The 16092-nt window shown below is 33.3% G+C and overlaps 1 protein-coding gene across 6 annotated transcripts in view; it reads right to left on the reverse strand.

Annotated features, from left to right (window-relative positions):
- Positions 1–326: 326 nt before the first annotated feature.
- The window catches only part of LOC124354258 (vesicular glutamate transporter 1-like), a 31533-nt gene continuing 15767 nt past the window's right edge, over positions 327–16092 (reverse strand). For 5 of the 6 annotated variants that reach the window (XM_046804580.1, XM_046804579.1, XM_046804582.1 and 2 more), the window contains exons 3-10: positions 14416–14649; positions 13268–13442; positions 10423–10556; positions 8959–9079; positions 3884–4017; positions 3174–3316; positions 2159–2279; positions 327–578 (exon numbers count right to left, since the gene is read on the reverse strand). In XM_046804580.1, coding sequence (XP_046660536.1) covers positions 417–578; positions 2159–2279; positions 3174–3316; positions 3884–4017; positions 8959–9079; positions 10423–10556; positions 13268–13442; positions 14416–14649 — 1224 coding nt within the window. In that variant the 3' untranslated portion in view covers positions 327–416. The remainder of the gene's footprint in view (positions 579–2158; positions 2280–3173; positions 3317–3883; positions 4018–8958; positions 9080–10422; positions 10557–13267; positions 13443–14415; positions 14650–16092) is intronic. The other variant, XM_046804585.1, reaches the window with a different exon arrangement.

Below are 16092 nucleotides of genomic sequence, written 5' to 3' on the forward strand. Positions count from 1 at the left end.
TTCTAAATTCAGACTTTTAATTTTTTTATTCGCTAAATGTATATAGGTATTCCATGCTCTAGTCTTCTATCTTTTCTTTTATAGGTTTACTCTTTTCTTGTAATAACTCATTTGTTAGTGAAAAATGTGTCAATAATTTTAATTAATTCTCTCTTGTAATTTAATATTTTTAGTACAATTAGTTTAGTGCAGACTGATTAAATCTATACTACTGTATGGCTGTGCCCAAACGGGGTTAATTTCCTAGAAAAATATTTTAGATTTATTTTTGTTACTTTGTATGTAAATGATGGGAATAAACGCCATCAATCAATAATAAGCTTAAATAAAAATATATGAAGTAATGATCTTTATTGGTAAAAGGAATCACTCATGTAATGGTTATAAATGTTTTGTTTTAGAAATTTAATATGAGATCACAATGTGTTGTTAATATGGTCCTCTTTGTGACCAGGCACATTGTTATTATCTTTTGCCCAAGGTTGTAGTTTGCTAGATGAGAATAATCCATAAAAAATACCTCCAAACACGTACAAGCCGCTAGCTATGTAGAAGACGATCTTCCATTGCTCTTTGCTCTGAAAAATAAAAGCTGCTCATTAATAAAATTTAATTACCAGTTAAAAATAGTAACATCAAAGATTACCAAACAGTTATTTTAAATAAATCAATTTATTCAGTACCTGAAAAAGATAAACCAATAATGATAATTCTATCTGTCCAAACTCACGAAGAGAAACTTGTTTTTAAACTAATGAACAATTATCTTTTATAATCTGTCAAACAAATTTATGAAAGCTTTTCTTCTAGCAATATTGATTTTTAAGGAACATTCTTATTATCACAGAATGATGCTTTTCATTGGTGAGAGGTTAAACCTGAAGAGGTAGTTGGGTAGTGAACAATTTGTTAAATTCCAAGAGCATGGATCTCTTTAGCCTATGAAATAAAATAAAGAACGATCAGTTATAAGGGTTTTATGGGATTTCTGAAAATGCATGTAGTATAGTTAAGTCTTTACTTGGAAACAGGTGACAATAAGTTTCCATTAAAGGATTCAATTTTTCATCTGTGACACTTTTTATGTTTTCATTAATGTCCCGTAAGGTTACGTACTCGGCCCACATCATAACATCAGCTAAACTCAATCAAACTAAACTTTGTGGGAACCCCAGAAGCACTTCAGTAACCGTAAAAAGAAATTATTCAATTGGCTACAAATTAATCCATTTTATGCTTAACATTTTTATATTATGATATTGTGTTTACTGAGCTTCAGCTATAAGCATACATATGAATTTACACAAGACTCTGTACAATTAAATGCTAGAGTTGACGTTTCCTATTTCATTTCGTCATGATCAATACAAATACAAATACAAATTTTTAACTATGATAGTTTATACTTTAATTCATGATAAATCAAAAGATGTCCAGACAATGGAGTGAAAGATTTACGACGTGTTAAATTCGGCAATCTTGTACATGTTTACTAAAAACTTGTTGGATAAGACACTAACACTTTCACGTGTTTTTTGTAACAAATTTTATTGCTACGAGGCTTATAGAAAATTGTTAACACACGGTGTAATGAAGTGGGACGAGAGATGTGTGTCCCACTTTAGATCTGACTCGAGACCGAACTCACTTGCTCGACATTTTTAGCAATGGCTCAGTCTAGCGGGTACAACGGTTATCGCAAGATAACCGGAACAAACAACGTCGAGCGTGGTTGCTGCTTGGATGGGTGACGCTGAACGATCCTGTCTTGCAAGCGTCCCGCCTGCCCGGCCATTGGTGGTGGTTCGGAAGTCACATTTAAGCCGTTGGTCCCCAGGTTAAGTGTTAGAGAGGGCTTCTTAGCCCTAACTTCGCTTGGTAAAATAAGTATCTTTACTTTACTTACTTGTATTGTCCCCTCTTTTGTGTCTTCATCTGTTTACAAGGTGCGCCAATCAGGGTCGACGTCACTTTATAAGTAGTTTTTTACGTTAAACCGGTCAAGTTCGTTTCTTGTACAACTACGCAGTAGATTATAATTTTAGATTTGAATCATCCCCTTCATTTAAACTGCCCGATTCAGTGAATTGTTGTTTTACTTTGATCTAAGAAACCGACATATCCTGACGCAGATCCTTCCACGCAGTTTGTTTCTCACCTTATCAGTGACAATATAGCCTGAGAGAAGAGGACTGAGGATGCCAGTTACACTGCCCAATGTGCAGCCGAGCCCAAATATTACACCGGCATGCTGCGGAGCTAGGTATAAACCATTGGAACTGAAACAGGTTACATCGGTACACATAATATTCACAAATATTATAAACATAATAACTAAATATTTCTTTAAAACATTTTGATAAGATTGTTTTGTAGAATATTTTTAAATAATATATTTCTTATTTTGATTTTGTAAACCTTATACTATCGTAGCTTACTTACGTAAATGACAATAAAATTTAAATCATAAAAACCTTTGCAAATAAATAATTTAAATTTACATCACAGTTCAATACAATGTTATAGTTCTTATAAATTTAATTGAGCATTCTTGTTCTTACCCAAACTCAGCATTATAAACAGTTGACTATTTCAATTAGAATAAATTTACTTCAGAACCTACTTTGCCAAAGTTGAGACTATACGCTAAAATGTTTAATTTTAAACTTGTTCATAATGTTTTGAATTACATATAATAGAGTACAGAATTAGTGTCTATCAAGCAGTAACTAAAACTATTGACAGGTATAACTGTGTTCAGGTACTGAATGTGTGTTGTTGACGAACACGTAAACAGGTTCAAATACAGCTCTAAAACACAGGTTTTGAAAATGTAATAATATTTTGACGTAAACACCACAGATTCTTCTATTTTTATATTTTATATCCACAAAACAGATTTGTATGTGTGTCCTCTCATAATTAGTTTTCATGCTACGTAGCTATTAAACATTGAATTTGTATTTCACCATTTCCACAGCGCCCAATTACAGCGTGACTGCATAAAGTAAACGTAACAGCTACAATAAATTATAAAAACTAGATTATAACATAAAGTCAATATTATAATGGACTCTGTAGTATAAAAATGAGTTACTTCATATTCAAATTTAATCTGCTATGCATTTACATTCCATATTCTAGTGTAGGTTGTATGAATTTAGTTATATTACGGTATGACAGCTATTCCAAATGCTTCCAATCCTAAAAGGGTGATTAGACACAGTATGACCAAAGTAGCTGAGTCAAACTGAGTAGAAAGCACGAGGATAGCTGCTTGGAGAAATAACGATCCACATCCAAAGATTTTACGGACCTGCAAACGACATCAATACTATTTATAAAAATATAAAAGAAGATTTTCATATTAAATTATTAGCTAATAAGAAAAATCAGAAATAACAAAAAAGAAAGCTACAATAAGAAAGACAATAACTTCAACAATAAAGACATCAGATTATCAAAAAGCTGGCAGCAATGAAGAAACCATGCTGTTTGCTGTTACAGCTCGGTCAGTTATAATGCAGCGTTAACCTCCTGTACTAATCTATACAAGCAGACGTACACTGTTGGCTCTGCCAGTTTCGGGTTAACATCTTTTAACTGAAGATAGATGTTTTCGGAGAGGTTGAAATAGTTTAACATTTAAATTGAGTTATCAGTGCTTTTACATAGTTGTGGACCAGTAAACTTGATAATAATCAACACAATCGCCACATAAGCTTACAAACTAGGATCATACCCCACCATTTCATGTTTATTATATATTACCCTGCATAAAATGTGAAAGTAGCTCTATTTTCGGATAACTAACTTTTAAATTCTAAATAATTGTCATCTATGTGCTTTTTGTATTAATGTATTGTACTCTGATTGCAAATACCTGTGAAATTGTAAGAATCTTTTCGTTCTTAAGCCAATCACCTAGTCTGCCGGTGAATTGTGAGACAATACCCAGTACGATATAAGGCAATGACGTCAAGAACCCAGATTGTGCCAGTCTAAAGTTGTAAACATCTGCAAGTGGTAAATTCGCTGTATAGTAATGTGTATAAATAAAATACAAGAATAGTATATACAAATTCTCCACTTTACTGTAAGTTTAAGTTAAATCTATCTTGAGTCTTATGTGTCATATAATAGGGACTGGAATAATGAAAAAATAGCCATAAATTTCAAATACATTCACAACTTTAAAATGTATCATGGATCACCTCAGATTTGTACTTTTAATATAATATTTTAAGTCATTTTAGATTTGGTACTTGTTATAAGCCTTTCCTTTTTTGGTACTTAACATTATAAAATTACTCAACATAGAGGGTAAATTTGGGTATACTTACAACTATATCAATGTTTGAACTATAACACAGTTTAAAATAATTGACATATGAATTTGGAAGATATAGCATGAATTATGGGGCAATAAGCTATTCAATTCATCTCTAACTAAATAGAGGCGTGTTATCATACTGTTATGTGTTAATTGTTAGTCACAGTGTGTTTACTAGATTGTCAAGCAGTACTTTATCGGTTGCTTGCATTATGAATTATGCGGCAATCAGCTATTCAATTCCTCTCTAACTAAATAGAGGCGTGTTATAATACTGTTATGTGTTAATTGTTAATCACGGTGTGTTTACTAAATTGTCAAGCAGTACTTTATCGGTTTCTTGCTTTATGAATTATGGGGCAATCAGCTATTCAATTCATCTCTAACTAAATAGAGGCGTGTTATAATACTGTTATGTGTTAATTGTTAGTCACGGTGTGTTTACTAAATTGTCAAGCAGTACTTTATCGGTTGCTTGCATTATGAATTATGCGGCAATCAGCTATTCAATTCATCTCTAACTAAATAGAGGCGTGTTATAATATTGTTATGTGTTAATTGTTAGTCACAGCGTGTTTACTAAATTGTCAAGCAGTACTTTATCGGTTGCTTGCTTTATGAATTATGGGGCAATCAGCTATTCAATTCATCTCTAACTAAATAGAGGCGTGTTATAATACTGTTATGTGTTAATTGTTAATCACGGTGTGTTTACTAAATTGTCAAGCAGTACTTTATCGGTTGCTTGCATTATGAATTATGGGGCAATAAGCTATTCAATTCATCTCTAACTAAATAGAGGCGTGTTATCATACTGTTATGTGTTAATTGTTAGTCACAGTGTGTTTACTAGATTGTCAAGCAGTACTTTATCGGTTGCTTGCATTATGAATTATGCGGCAATCAGCTATTCAACTCATCTCTAACTAAATAGAGGCGTGTTATAATATTGTTATGTGTTAATTGTTAGTCACAGTGTGTTTACTAGATTGTCAAGCAGTACACTATCGGTTGCTTGCATTATGAATTATGGGGCAATCAGCTATTCAATTCATCTCTAACTAAATAGAGGCGTGTTATAATACTGTTATGTGTTAATTGTTAGTCACAGTGTGTTTACTAGATTGTCAAGCAGTACTTTATCGGTTGCTTGCATTATGAATTATGCGGCAATCAGCTATTCAATTCATCTCTAACTAAATAGAGGCGTGTTATAATATTGTTATGTGTTAATTGTTAGTCACAGTGTGTTTACTAGATTGTCAAGCAGTACTTTATCGGTTGCTTGCTTTATGAATTATGCGGCAATCAGCTATTCAATTCATCTCTAACTAAATAGAGGCGTGTTATAATATTGTTATGTGTTAATTGTTAGTCACAGTGTGTTTACTAGATTGTCAAGCAGTACTTTATCGGTTGCTTGCTTTATGAATTATGCGGCAATCAGCTATTCAATTCAACTCTAACTAAATAGAGGCGTGTTATAATATTGTTATGTGTTAATTGTTAGTCACAGTGTGTTTACTAGATTGTCAAGCAGTACTTTATCGGTTGCTTGCTTTATGAATTATGCGGCAATCAGCTATTCAATTCATCTCTAACTAAATAGAGGCGTGTTATAATATTGTTATGTGTTAATTGTTAGTCACAGTGTGTTTACTAGATTGTCAAGCAGTACTTTATCGGTTGCTTGCTTTATGAATTATGCGGCAATCAGCTATTCAATTCATCACTAACTAAATAGAGGCGTGTTATAATACTGTTATGTGTTAATTGTTAGTCACGGTGTGTTTACTAAATTGTCAAGCAGTACTTTATCGGTTGCTTGCATTATGAATTATGGGGCAATCAGCTATTCAATTCATCTCTAACTAAATAGAGGCGTGTTATAATACTGTTATGTGTTAATTGTTAGTCACGGTGTGTTTACTAAATTGTCAAGCAGTACTTTATCGGTTGCTTGCATTATGAATTATGGGGCAATCAGCTATTCAATTCATCTCTAACTAAATAGAGGCGTGTTATAATACTGTTATGTGTTAATTGTTAGTCACGGTGTGTTTACTAAATTGTCAAGCAGTACTTTATCGGTTGCTTGCATTATGAATTATGGGGCAATCAGCTATTCAATTCATCTCTAACTAAATAGAGGCGTGTTATAATACTGTTATGTGTTAATTGTTAGTCACGGTGTGTTTACTAAATTGTCAAGCAGTACTTTATCGGTTGCTTGCATTATGAATTATGCGGCAATCAGCTATTCAATTCATCTCTAACTAAATAGAGGCGTGTTATAATATTGTTATGTGTTAATTGTTAGTCACAGTGTGTTTACTAGATTGTCAAGCAGTACTTTATCGGTTTCTTGCTTTATGAATTATGGGGCAATCAGCTATTCAATTCATCTCTAACTAAATAGAGGCGTGTTATAATACTGTTATGTGTTAATTGTTAGTCACAGTGTGTTTACTAGATTGTCAAGCAGTACTTTATCGGTTTCTTGCTTTATGAATTATGGGGCAATCAGCTATTCAATTCATCTCTAACTAAATAGAGGCGTGTTATAATATTGTTATGTGTTAATTGTTAGTCACAGTGTGTTTACTAGATTGTCAAGCAGTACTTTATCGGTTTCTTGCTTTATGAATTATGGGGCAATCAGCTATTCAATTCATCTCTAACTAAATAGAGGCGTGTTATAATACTGTTATGTGTTAATTGTTAGTCACGGTGTGTTTACTAAATTGTCAAGCAGTACTTTATCGGTTGCTTGCATTATGAATTATGCGGCAATCAGCTATTCAATTCATCTCTAACTAAATAGAGGCGTGTTATAATATTGTTATGTGTTAATTGTTAGTCACAGTGTGTTTACTAGATTGTCAAGCAGTACTTTATCGGTTTCTTGCTTTATGAATTATGGGGCAATCAGCTATTCAATTCATCTATAACTAAATAGAGGCGTGTTATAATACTGTTATGTGTTAATTGTTAATCACGGTGTGTTTACTAAATTGTCAAGCAGTACTTTATCGGTTGCTTGCATTATGAATTATGCGGCAATCAGCTATTCAATTCATCTCTAACTAAATAGAGGCGTGTTATAATACTGTTATGTGTTAATTGTTAGTCACAGTGTGTTTACTAGATTGTCAAGCAGTACTTTATCGGTCGCTTGTGTCAGGAATCGTGGGGCATTGAGCTATTCAATTCGAAATAGTATATGTAGGGACGTGCTATAATACTGTTGTTTGGTAATTGTTATGACGGTGTGTTCACTACATCATCAAGCGGTACTTTATAGGTTGCTCGTATTATGAAATGTAGTACAATCAGCTATTTAATTCATATTAAAGTACGTACAGATGTGTTATAATACCGTTATGTGTTAATTAATTGTTAGTCACGGTGTGTTTACTAGATTGTCAAGAGTTACTTTATAGGTTGTTTGAGTCGTGAATTATGGCTATTCAATTGATATGAGCTATTCAATTCATAATCAAATCTATATAGAAACGTGTTATAATACTGTTATGTGGTAACAGTTTAAAATAATTGACTTATTAATTTGGAAGATATAGCATGAATTATTTGTATTAATCATGGTGTGTTTACTAGATCATCAAGCAGTACTTTATGAAAGATTTCTCCACACCCATAAACCACGTGCTCTTGTATGGAATGGATAGGAAGTGACTTGTAAGTCTTTCTTTGATATGGCTGTGGTTTGAGGTAGATGGCTTGATCTTTACATATGTAAGGATCAAGAGCCAAGAACCAAACATGGTGGAAAAATTAACATTTAAAATTCTAACACATTACATTTAAAGAGAAAATTAAAGTAACAAATATTTTTCATAAATATGAAATGCCATTATATATTGTAAATATCTTATTTCGAGTGGGATAAGGTCTAAAAAGAATAAAATTATTGATCAAATAAACAGTACAAAGATACCGTTACGTCGTAATTGTTAAAGGGTGAGATCCTGATTGATTTCCTTGAACGAGGATCGACAATAAACGCAGTTGCAACGAACTGTAAGTACGAGTATTTTGTTAGCAATTGAGATACAAAATTAATTTAATAAGTCAAGATATGTGGCTATCAGTCTTATGAAATACGAATGTATGTATGTCAGAGTATTTAGAAATTATTATTTTAAACACACTTTGATTTATGAGATATTACTTTAATGTAAACATTACTCTCAATCTGAATATAACTTCAATTTTTAAATTGCCCCTAAATCTCTGAGAACATATTAAGTGTAATATTTTAGAAACATATAACTGATTTTTATCCTTATAATGGATATTAAATTTAAGTATTTACCTTTGTGAGTCCGAATATACCTTAGGATTATTTAACTGATAAATTTGATATCGCTAGTTACTATATAAGTTAGGCTACATATTTACCGAATACATAACTTACTGGTGATTAATAAGTGAAGGCAGCAGAGTGAAAAAAGAGGAAATTAAAGTTTCTGAAATAGGACTGTATTTTCAGAAAGTGGAAGCCAAAGGCCAAGGGAAAAAACAAGCTCAGCGAACCAGGATGGACTCAAAAAAGGAGAAGAGGTGTTTTACATGTAATTTTAAATAAGAAATTGGAATGCAACCTGTCATAAACTTGGGCAGTTGAGTGATGAATGTCATGTGTCCCCAGGTCTGGCAGATAATGCCGACAGCAATAGCCCACACCGGCGTCGATGTAAACAACTTTTTCCATGGGTGGTTGGTCTGAAATAAAATAGGTTATCATCTTTATTGTGCTGTAATCTATTAACATGTTTACTATTAAAGAAGTAATATTATAGCGCGCAGGGAAATGCTACCGCCTTAATTTTATTTCTTTAACGTGATAAACAAATGTTTAGGTAATAATTTATAATCATCTAATTTTTTTAGCTTCAGTATAATATTTCTCTTTTAAAGAAAGGCAGGGCTGCCACTCTACCCACTGGAAAAGGAATGAAAGCCACCTTTTGAGAAACAGAGGATCAGGGACAATAGAATGGTTAAAGACCTTAGTATAGTGTCCCTGGTTGATCAGAGGGGTTTTGGGATTGAACTTGTCAATTTAAATTTGCGTGGACAAAAGTCAAAAACAAGTACTGTGAAACTCAGTTAAGGATATTTTACTCCCTTAGAGAATTTAATTTCATTCTAAACAAGTCAATCCTCTCTTTCCACAGGTTAGCAACTGTACTAAATGGGAGACATGGTAACAGACACCAGCAGATGTCCAAACAATTACTCTCCTGATCCGTAAAGGAGCTCCGAGGACATGATGGAGAGATGAGCTTCCATGGAGTACTGTGTGGGAATTAAACACTCCACTTCTTACTATCCTAACGGGTTTAAAATCAGGGATCACAATTTACAGTCCACTATTAGACAGTAACGTATCCCGTGGAGTGGCCATGGACCAGGTGGCTTCCTCCAAGGTTTTGAAAAAATGTACAATGGAACCTTAATATATTGAATTCCTCAAAGATTAGTCATTCCCCTTGAATGTGCCTTTTACTTCAATGCAAATTTTGTGTATCGAAGGTGTAACATAAATAACCTCAATATATTGCATTTTTTGCCATTAATTTTACCTACCGTTAAACTTTAAATCGAAGTTTTTACAGCTTTACCAGCACAACAAAACCGAAGTACAGTACCGTATTTTTTAAGTCGAGACTTGAAACCTCCGCCACGAAACTCCTTTGATTCTGTTATCGCCAGTGGTGAATCACTACTCCACCCTCAGTTTGATTTGCACATTATCATGATTGAGCGAATTTAAGTTAACTCGGTGAAATGTGTGCGCTAGGTCTTCATATGTGACAGTATTTCGTATTAAAGTGCAGTGGAACACATATTGTATTTATAATGTTTCAATTATTATCTCATGTTCCCATTTATACTGTGTTAAAATTCACAAAATTAAATTTCTGTACAATACTTCTTACAATATCTTACTAAAGATTTTCTGATAAAGTATTAATAATCAAGCCAAGATTATTACTGTACTTGTTGTGGACCACTTTATATTGAAGACTGCCGATTTAACCTTGTTTTCAGGTACCACTTACATGCTTATTCTCAGTAGTGACCTCCATAGAATCCTTGATATATTTCAACTCTTCAGAAGATATGTGTAAATCGTACTCTGGTCGATCTTTCACCACCAACAGCCACACAATGGTCCAACAAATTCCAAGAACTCCTAAAAGATTACTCAGAAGTTTTACAATAATTGACCCCGTATAATAAAAAGGTTATTATAAACAGCAGAGAGTCTTCTTTTTACTGTTATTACTTTACCTGTTTTAATGTTTTAAATGTACTTCACAATTTTTACTTTTGTAGGAGTCTAGAAAGTATAATAGGACCTTTTTACTCAAAATAAAATTAAAATTTGTTTTTAAACAATATTTTTGGTTTAAGTATTGCGGGTTTTAACTATTTAATGTGCTATGTAGTAAACATTTGGTCTAACTCACATGAGCCTTCAATAGTTGAATTTAAGTAAATGAATAATTTTATTCCAGCCAAAACTTATACAAAATAATTAATTATTAAACTAATACAAATATAAAAACTTAGTATATAGCTAAACTATAAACATGTTACTATTTTAGAAATGTAACTATTTTAAAATAATAATCTGTACGAAAAACAGTCTACATTGTCAGTCTGTTTGTGCTTAAGCCAGCTGGTTCCACCCGCCTTAGTCATAAAAATAATAAAATGCCGGAATAAGCGAAAAAATAATAAAAAAGTTTACTAGAATACTAAGTTGTTTGGTACACCTTGAAATAGAAACAAAAAAATGTAATAGCAAAATTTAAAAACATTAAAAAAAAAAAAAAAAAGAAATGTATGACATGGATACACTAGACTGAACAATCAGAGAAATTGGAGGTGAGAGAGGGGGAAATGGCAGTGACAGTCTAGTGCCTGTGATCGAGGTGAGCTTTTTTTAGACAAAACGATGATTGAGATAAAATCTCCAAAAATTTGTAACTTATTCATCCGGTCAAACATACGCAGTAGCATTCATTCAGCTTCCATCTGCTCGCCAATTATTTCCCTCTTCGACACCAGGTTATTATCATTCTCCGAAATCATTGGTCTCCCATTTATATACCAGACACTCGCCCCTGCTATAAAAGGCCTTTGAGGCTAGAATTCGTTTGAGGTGAGTCTTAGATACCCTGGGCATTTCTTGAATTTTGAGTGAGTTTGGCAGATTATTGAATGGTACAACACCTGCTTGCGAGGGCAAGTGCTCGAAGGCTACCGTCTTGTGCCTGCCAGTACGGAAGTTATTCCTGCCTCTGGAGTTGTGACTGTGTATGTCTCGACCGCGTGTTAAGACACATTTAGACAAGCAAAATTACACAGTTTCAAGGATGTAGAGGCAGGCTAAAGTCAATATCTGCAACTCTTTAAACGCAGGTCTACACGACTCTCTTTTTCAGTTTGATGATTATTCTGACAGCCTTTTCTTGGAGTCGAAATAATCTCATAAAGTCTACATTTGCACATGTGCCCCAGAGCGTTACACCATATGAAAGGTGGGGGTAGATGAGTCTATAATATGCGGTCCTCAGTACCTGAGTTGAGCAGTATACGGACAGACTTCTCAAGGCAAAGTTTGCAGAAGAAAATTTTGAGCAGACTGCTTCCACATGCGAGTTCCATGTCAGCCCTCGATCAAGATGAATTCCAAGGAACTTTGTGGAACAGACTTCTTCGAGCATATTTTCTTCTAACATAATTGCTGGGCCACTCATGGTTTCCATGCGTCCCAGGCAGAAATTTATGAAATTTGACCTTATCGAATATACTTTCAGGTTGATTTGGTTAAAGCTTTGCAAGCAACTATTCAAATCTTGAAAGGCTTGTATTTCGAACTCAGATATTGAATTTCCACTGATGCATAGAGTCGTGTCATCGGTAACTAGTTTTTAGATGGGTAATAACAGGATCTGAAATGGTGGAATGCTCCTTGATGATAGAGGGCCCACTAGTGGTGAAGAAGGAGGAAAGTCCAGGACTAGAGCCCTAGTGCGGAGAGTTGAAGTACTTTTATGTGACCACAAATCACTCTGTTTTGATTTGGGTGTGATTATGACAGCTATATTTTGTGTTTTAAATTCAGGGAGGCTCTATTAAATTTGTATTTAGAATAACCACCCTACAATCTCAAACTGTAAGCTAAATGTGGGCAAGTTATGCCAATGTACGTTTTGCTCAATACATTCAATAAGGAAAATTTTGCCAGATTGCGTAAGATATATATGCTTGAGGCAACTTCAGAATGCTATTGACATGATTGTTTGAAATTAATACTCAATCAAGGTGCATTCTTAGCAACATAATGTGTTCTCCTTCTAAATATGGTAGCTAATATAGGCAGAGGTTAAGTGGAAGAGAGGCCTTTTGTTTTAACTTTGCGTCTATAAATAAAAACATTTTTTATTTCATTTTCAAATCCATAATCAAGATATATTGGCTTTCATTTTAATTTATAAAAGATAGACATTTATTTGTGAATAATTTTCTTCCAAACCAATATTTTTAAAGATTGTAATGTGTGTGCTAAGTTTGTCAAAATCTTCACTTCGAGATATGGCTTTATTTTCTTTTTATCTATGCAGAAAGTCATATCATCAGCATGCTGAATCGTCATGTCATCAGGAATTAATACATTCAACCTGTTGATGTACATGAAAAAGTTATGGCTTAGAATTGATCCCTGAGGGACACCATACAGCACTTTTACTTTAATTAATTAATTGACTAAATTAAATTTTTTTAAAACCTTATTATTTCTATCATAATTTAATGTAGAAACAAATTTCATTTATATTATGAATGGGAGTGAAAGCGAGATAGAAGAAGATTTTGAGTTCAATAGACTGATCTTACCTGTGATGTAGAATATAAAAGCCCAGCCAAGATAGTCAGCTATAAGTCCACCTGACTGCAAACCCACCACTGTCCCGACAGGCACTCCGGACAAAGCTATACTCAACAAATTCATCCTTTCCTGAGGAGGGATCCACTTCGACCATATCTCCATTAAACACGGATACCCTATCCCCTGGTAACATGTATCTAAAATTAGTATCATTCACGTTTAGACCATCTGATAGATATACATCTTACCTGCAGACTTTGTTCTTAATTTTATGAGCAATTAGAATACTAATATGATATCAAATTTAATGAAATTAGTATGAGTACAAGATTTCTAATTTAAATAATGTTTTACAAAATGTAATTTTCTTAAACCAATTAAAAAATGTAACAAAATACCACAGTAAATAACTTCCCACCCAAAGGTGGGACAAATCTCTACCTCATAAAAAGCTTCCCAATGATATTAAATAAATTGATGATCCCAAAAAAAATATGTGTCGATTAAAACACATCCTGGTGTCAGGATGGTACTTTGTTAAAGAGCTTGTAATGTGTTGCTGGGATGACATTCAGTCATGCGATACATTTTCTCTTTGACCCTCTTTCTGATATCCAAAGTATGTCAGCAACAATCAAGTTATTGAACTGATAACGTTATTTATTAATTAATTGAATTATAAGCACTACAGCTTTAATTTTAAAATTACACTTGCAATGAAACGATTGTAAACTGTTTCTGCAATAAAGAATTATTATTATTGCATGCTTTTGACGTTGAGCTAGTAAAATAGGCTACATGACCTTTGGATTCCTTCATTAAAGTTTATTATTGACAACGGATAATTTGAAAAGTTTTTCGAGGCACTTTACTTAGCTAATGTTACAAAAATAGTTAGTGGTCAAGAATTTTAATCTATAGTCGTCATCGGAAACCTTAAGCATACACATAATTTAATAATTAATAAATATGTGGCTGTGAACTCCCACAAGTTGCAGTTAACAAAAAGATGAGATATGTATTAAAAAAGTTAAACATATAGCCGAGGGCCCTGAGATATTCTTAAGATATTTTTACATTTATGCCTAATATAGTTTTACTATTTTTAATTGTTTAGGATTTGTGTAGATGGAAAGATTCAAAATGACTAACCCACCTCAAAGAAACCCGTCAAAGCTCGGGTGATCAGAAGCAGGTAGAAGTTGGTGTAGGCTATAGGTGGAGTGATCACTGTTATGACAGCAGTGATGCCGAAGCCCCAACCAAACAGTCGGGCACCACCAACCCGACTACCCAACCACCCACCAAGTAGCTGAGTGCTGACAAATCCGTAGAAATAAGAGCCGAGGAAATTGCCCAGCATTTTCGAGTTCCAGGTAAAGTCTTGTACCTAGAATCAAAACCCCTAATGAATGTATCATCAAGTTGTTTTCTCGTTAACACAACGTGTTGAGTTTATGTCATGTTCACTGCAGACTGAAAGTGCCTTAATATTAAAATTGTGGAAGCATACACAGGGAGGTAGGGCATTGACACAGTTTTGAAACATATGTGATAAAGACTTGTTTCATGATTACTGCCATCATCGGTGGTAGGTTATTAAAAAAGTCATCATTGTGCCGTTCATTGTAGATTAGGGGGTCGACAAATGAATTGTTTGGATTAAAAGTGTTCTCACTCATGACAATGAATACATGAAAAGAAAAATAATTTCATTTCATGCAAAGTTAGGACTATAAAGGTCTCTCTGCCACTTAACACCAACTCGTATGTACGCAGTGTTTGCCGCGCAAGTGGAATAAAGGCGGACTATTAACGGGCGCGATATTCTGATAGATTTATATCCTAAACAAAAAGAGTATTACATAGGCATAGTTACGTTCTGAATATTGTTTCATACATTAAAATGACATACATGGACTATATTTGGGCTCTGTTTAGTAACCTTCTTTACTAAACTGTAATGAAACAAATATGTAATGAATGAAATTATTGAGAAAGCAGTATCAATATTATATTTGAAATTTCAATTATGCTCAAACCAAAAAATAACTACACTAATGTAATTATTTTTGCTAGTAGTACTAGTATAATACCAACCGTAACCGTATTATAAATGTGGAAGTTAGTTTTAGCCGATGTGTATTTTTAAACTTCACCAAGCTAAAACTTGTGAACAGATTGAGTGTTCTGACTTATAAAATCATGCACAGTTTTGTGCCTTCTCTTCGCAAAATTTAAACACTCTCTTGAGTGACCATCATGTTTTTTTTTTTTTAATTTTACTCAAGTACGTAATTATATAGCCTACGGTATAATGGTACACTTAACATAAACCGAACAACGATTAATTCAATTAGAAAACGCAAATAGAAAAAGGTTGAAACGAATACAGCATGGAATTAAAATTAAAACAGGATGGTGGCATTGTACAATCTTGGTAAAAATACTGTACAATGATGTTTTTTCATTCATGATTAAAAAAAGACACTGGCCCGGTTTCATACAGGATCGGGATCTATCCGTGGGGGATAAAGGGGAGATTCTCTAACTTTATATATAACTTCTTATATAATATTTTTTAAGAGATAACTCAGACTTAAAATACAATATTTGGCCATAAAAACTTAGTTTTACTGTATTTCATAGTTAAACACATGCTTGAACACTTGATAACACTGATGGCATAAAATAATAATGTCTATTTTATATCCTTGTTAAGTAGGGTATAATATATACCCTACTATATTACATATTAACTATATTACCCTACTATATACCCTACTGTATATTATACACATGGCGCATACAGTACGTTCCTTTTGGCCCAAGA

This window comes from Homalodisca vitripennis, chromosome 2, assembly GCF_021130785.1.
Source record: "Homalodisca vitripennis isolate AUS2020 chromosome 2, UT_GWSS_2.1, whole genome shotgun sequence".
NCBI classification, from domain to species: Eukaryota; Metazoa; Arthropoda; class Insecta; order Hemiptera; family Cicadellidae; genus Homalodisca; species Homalodisca vitripennis.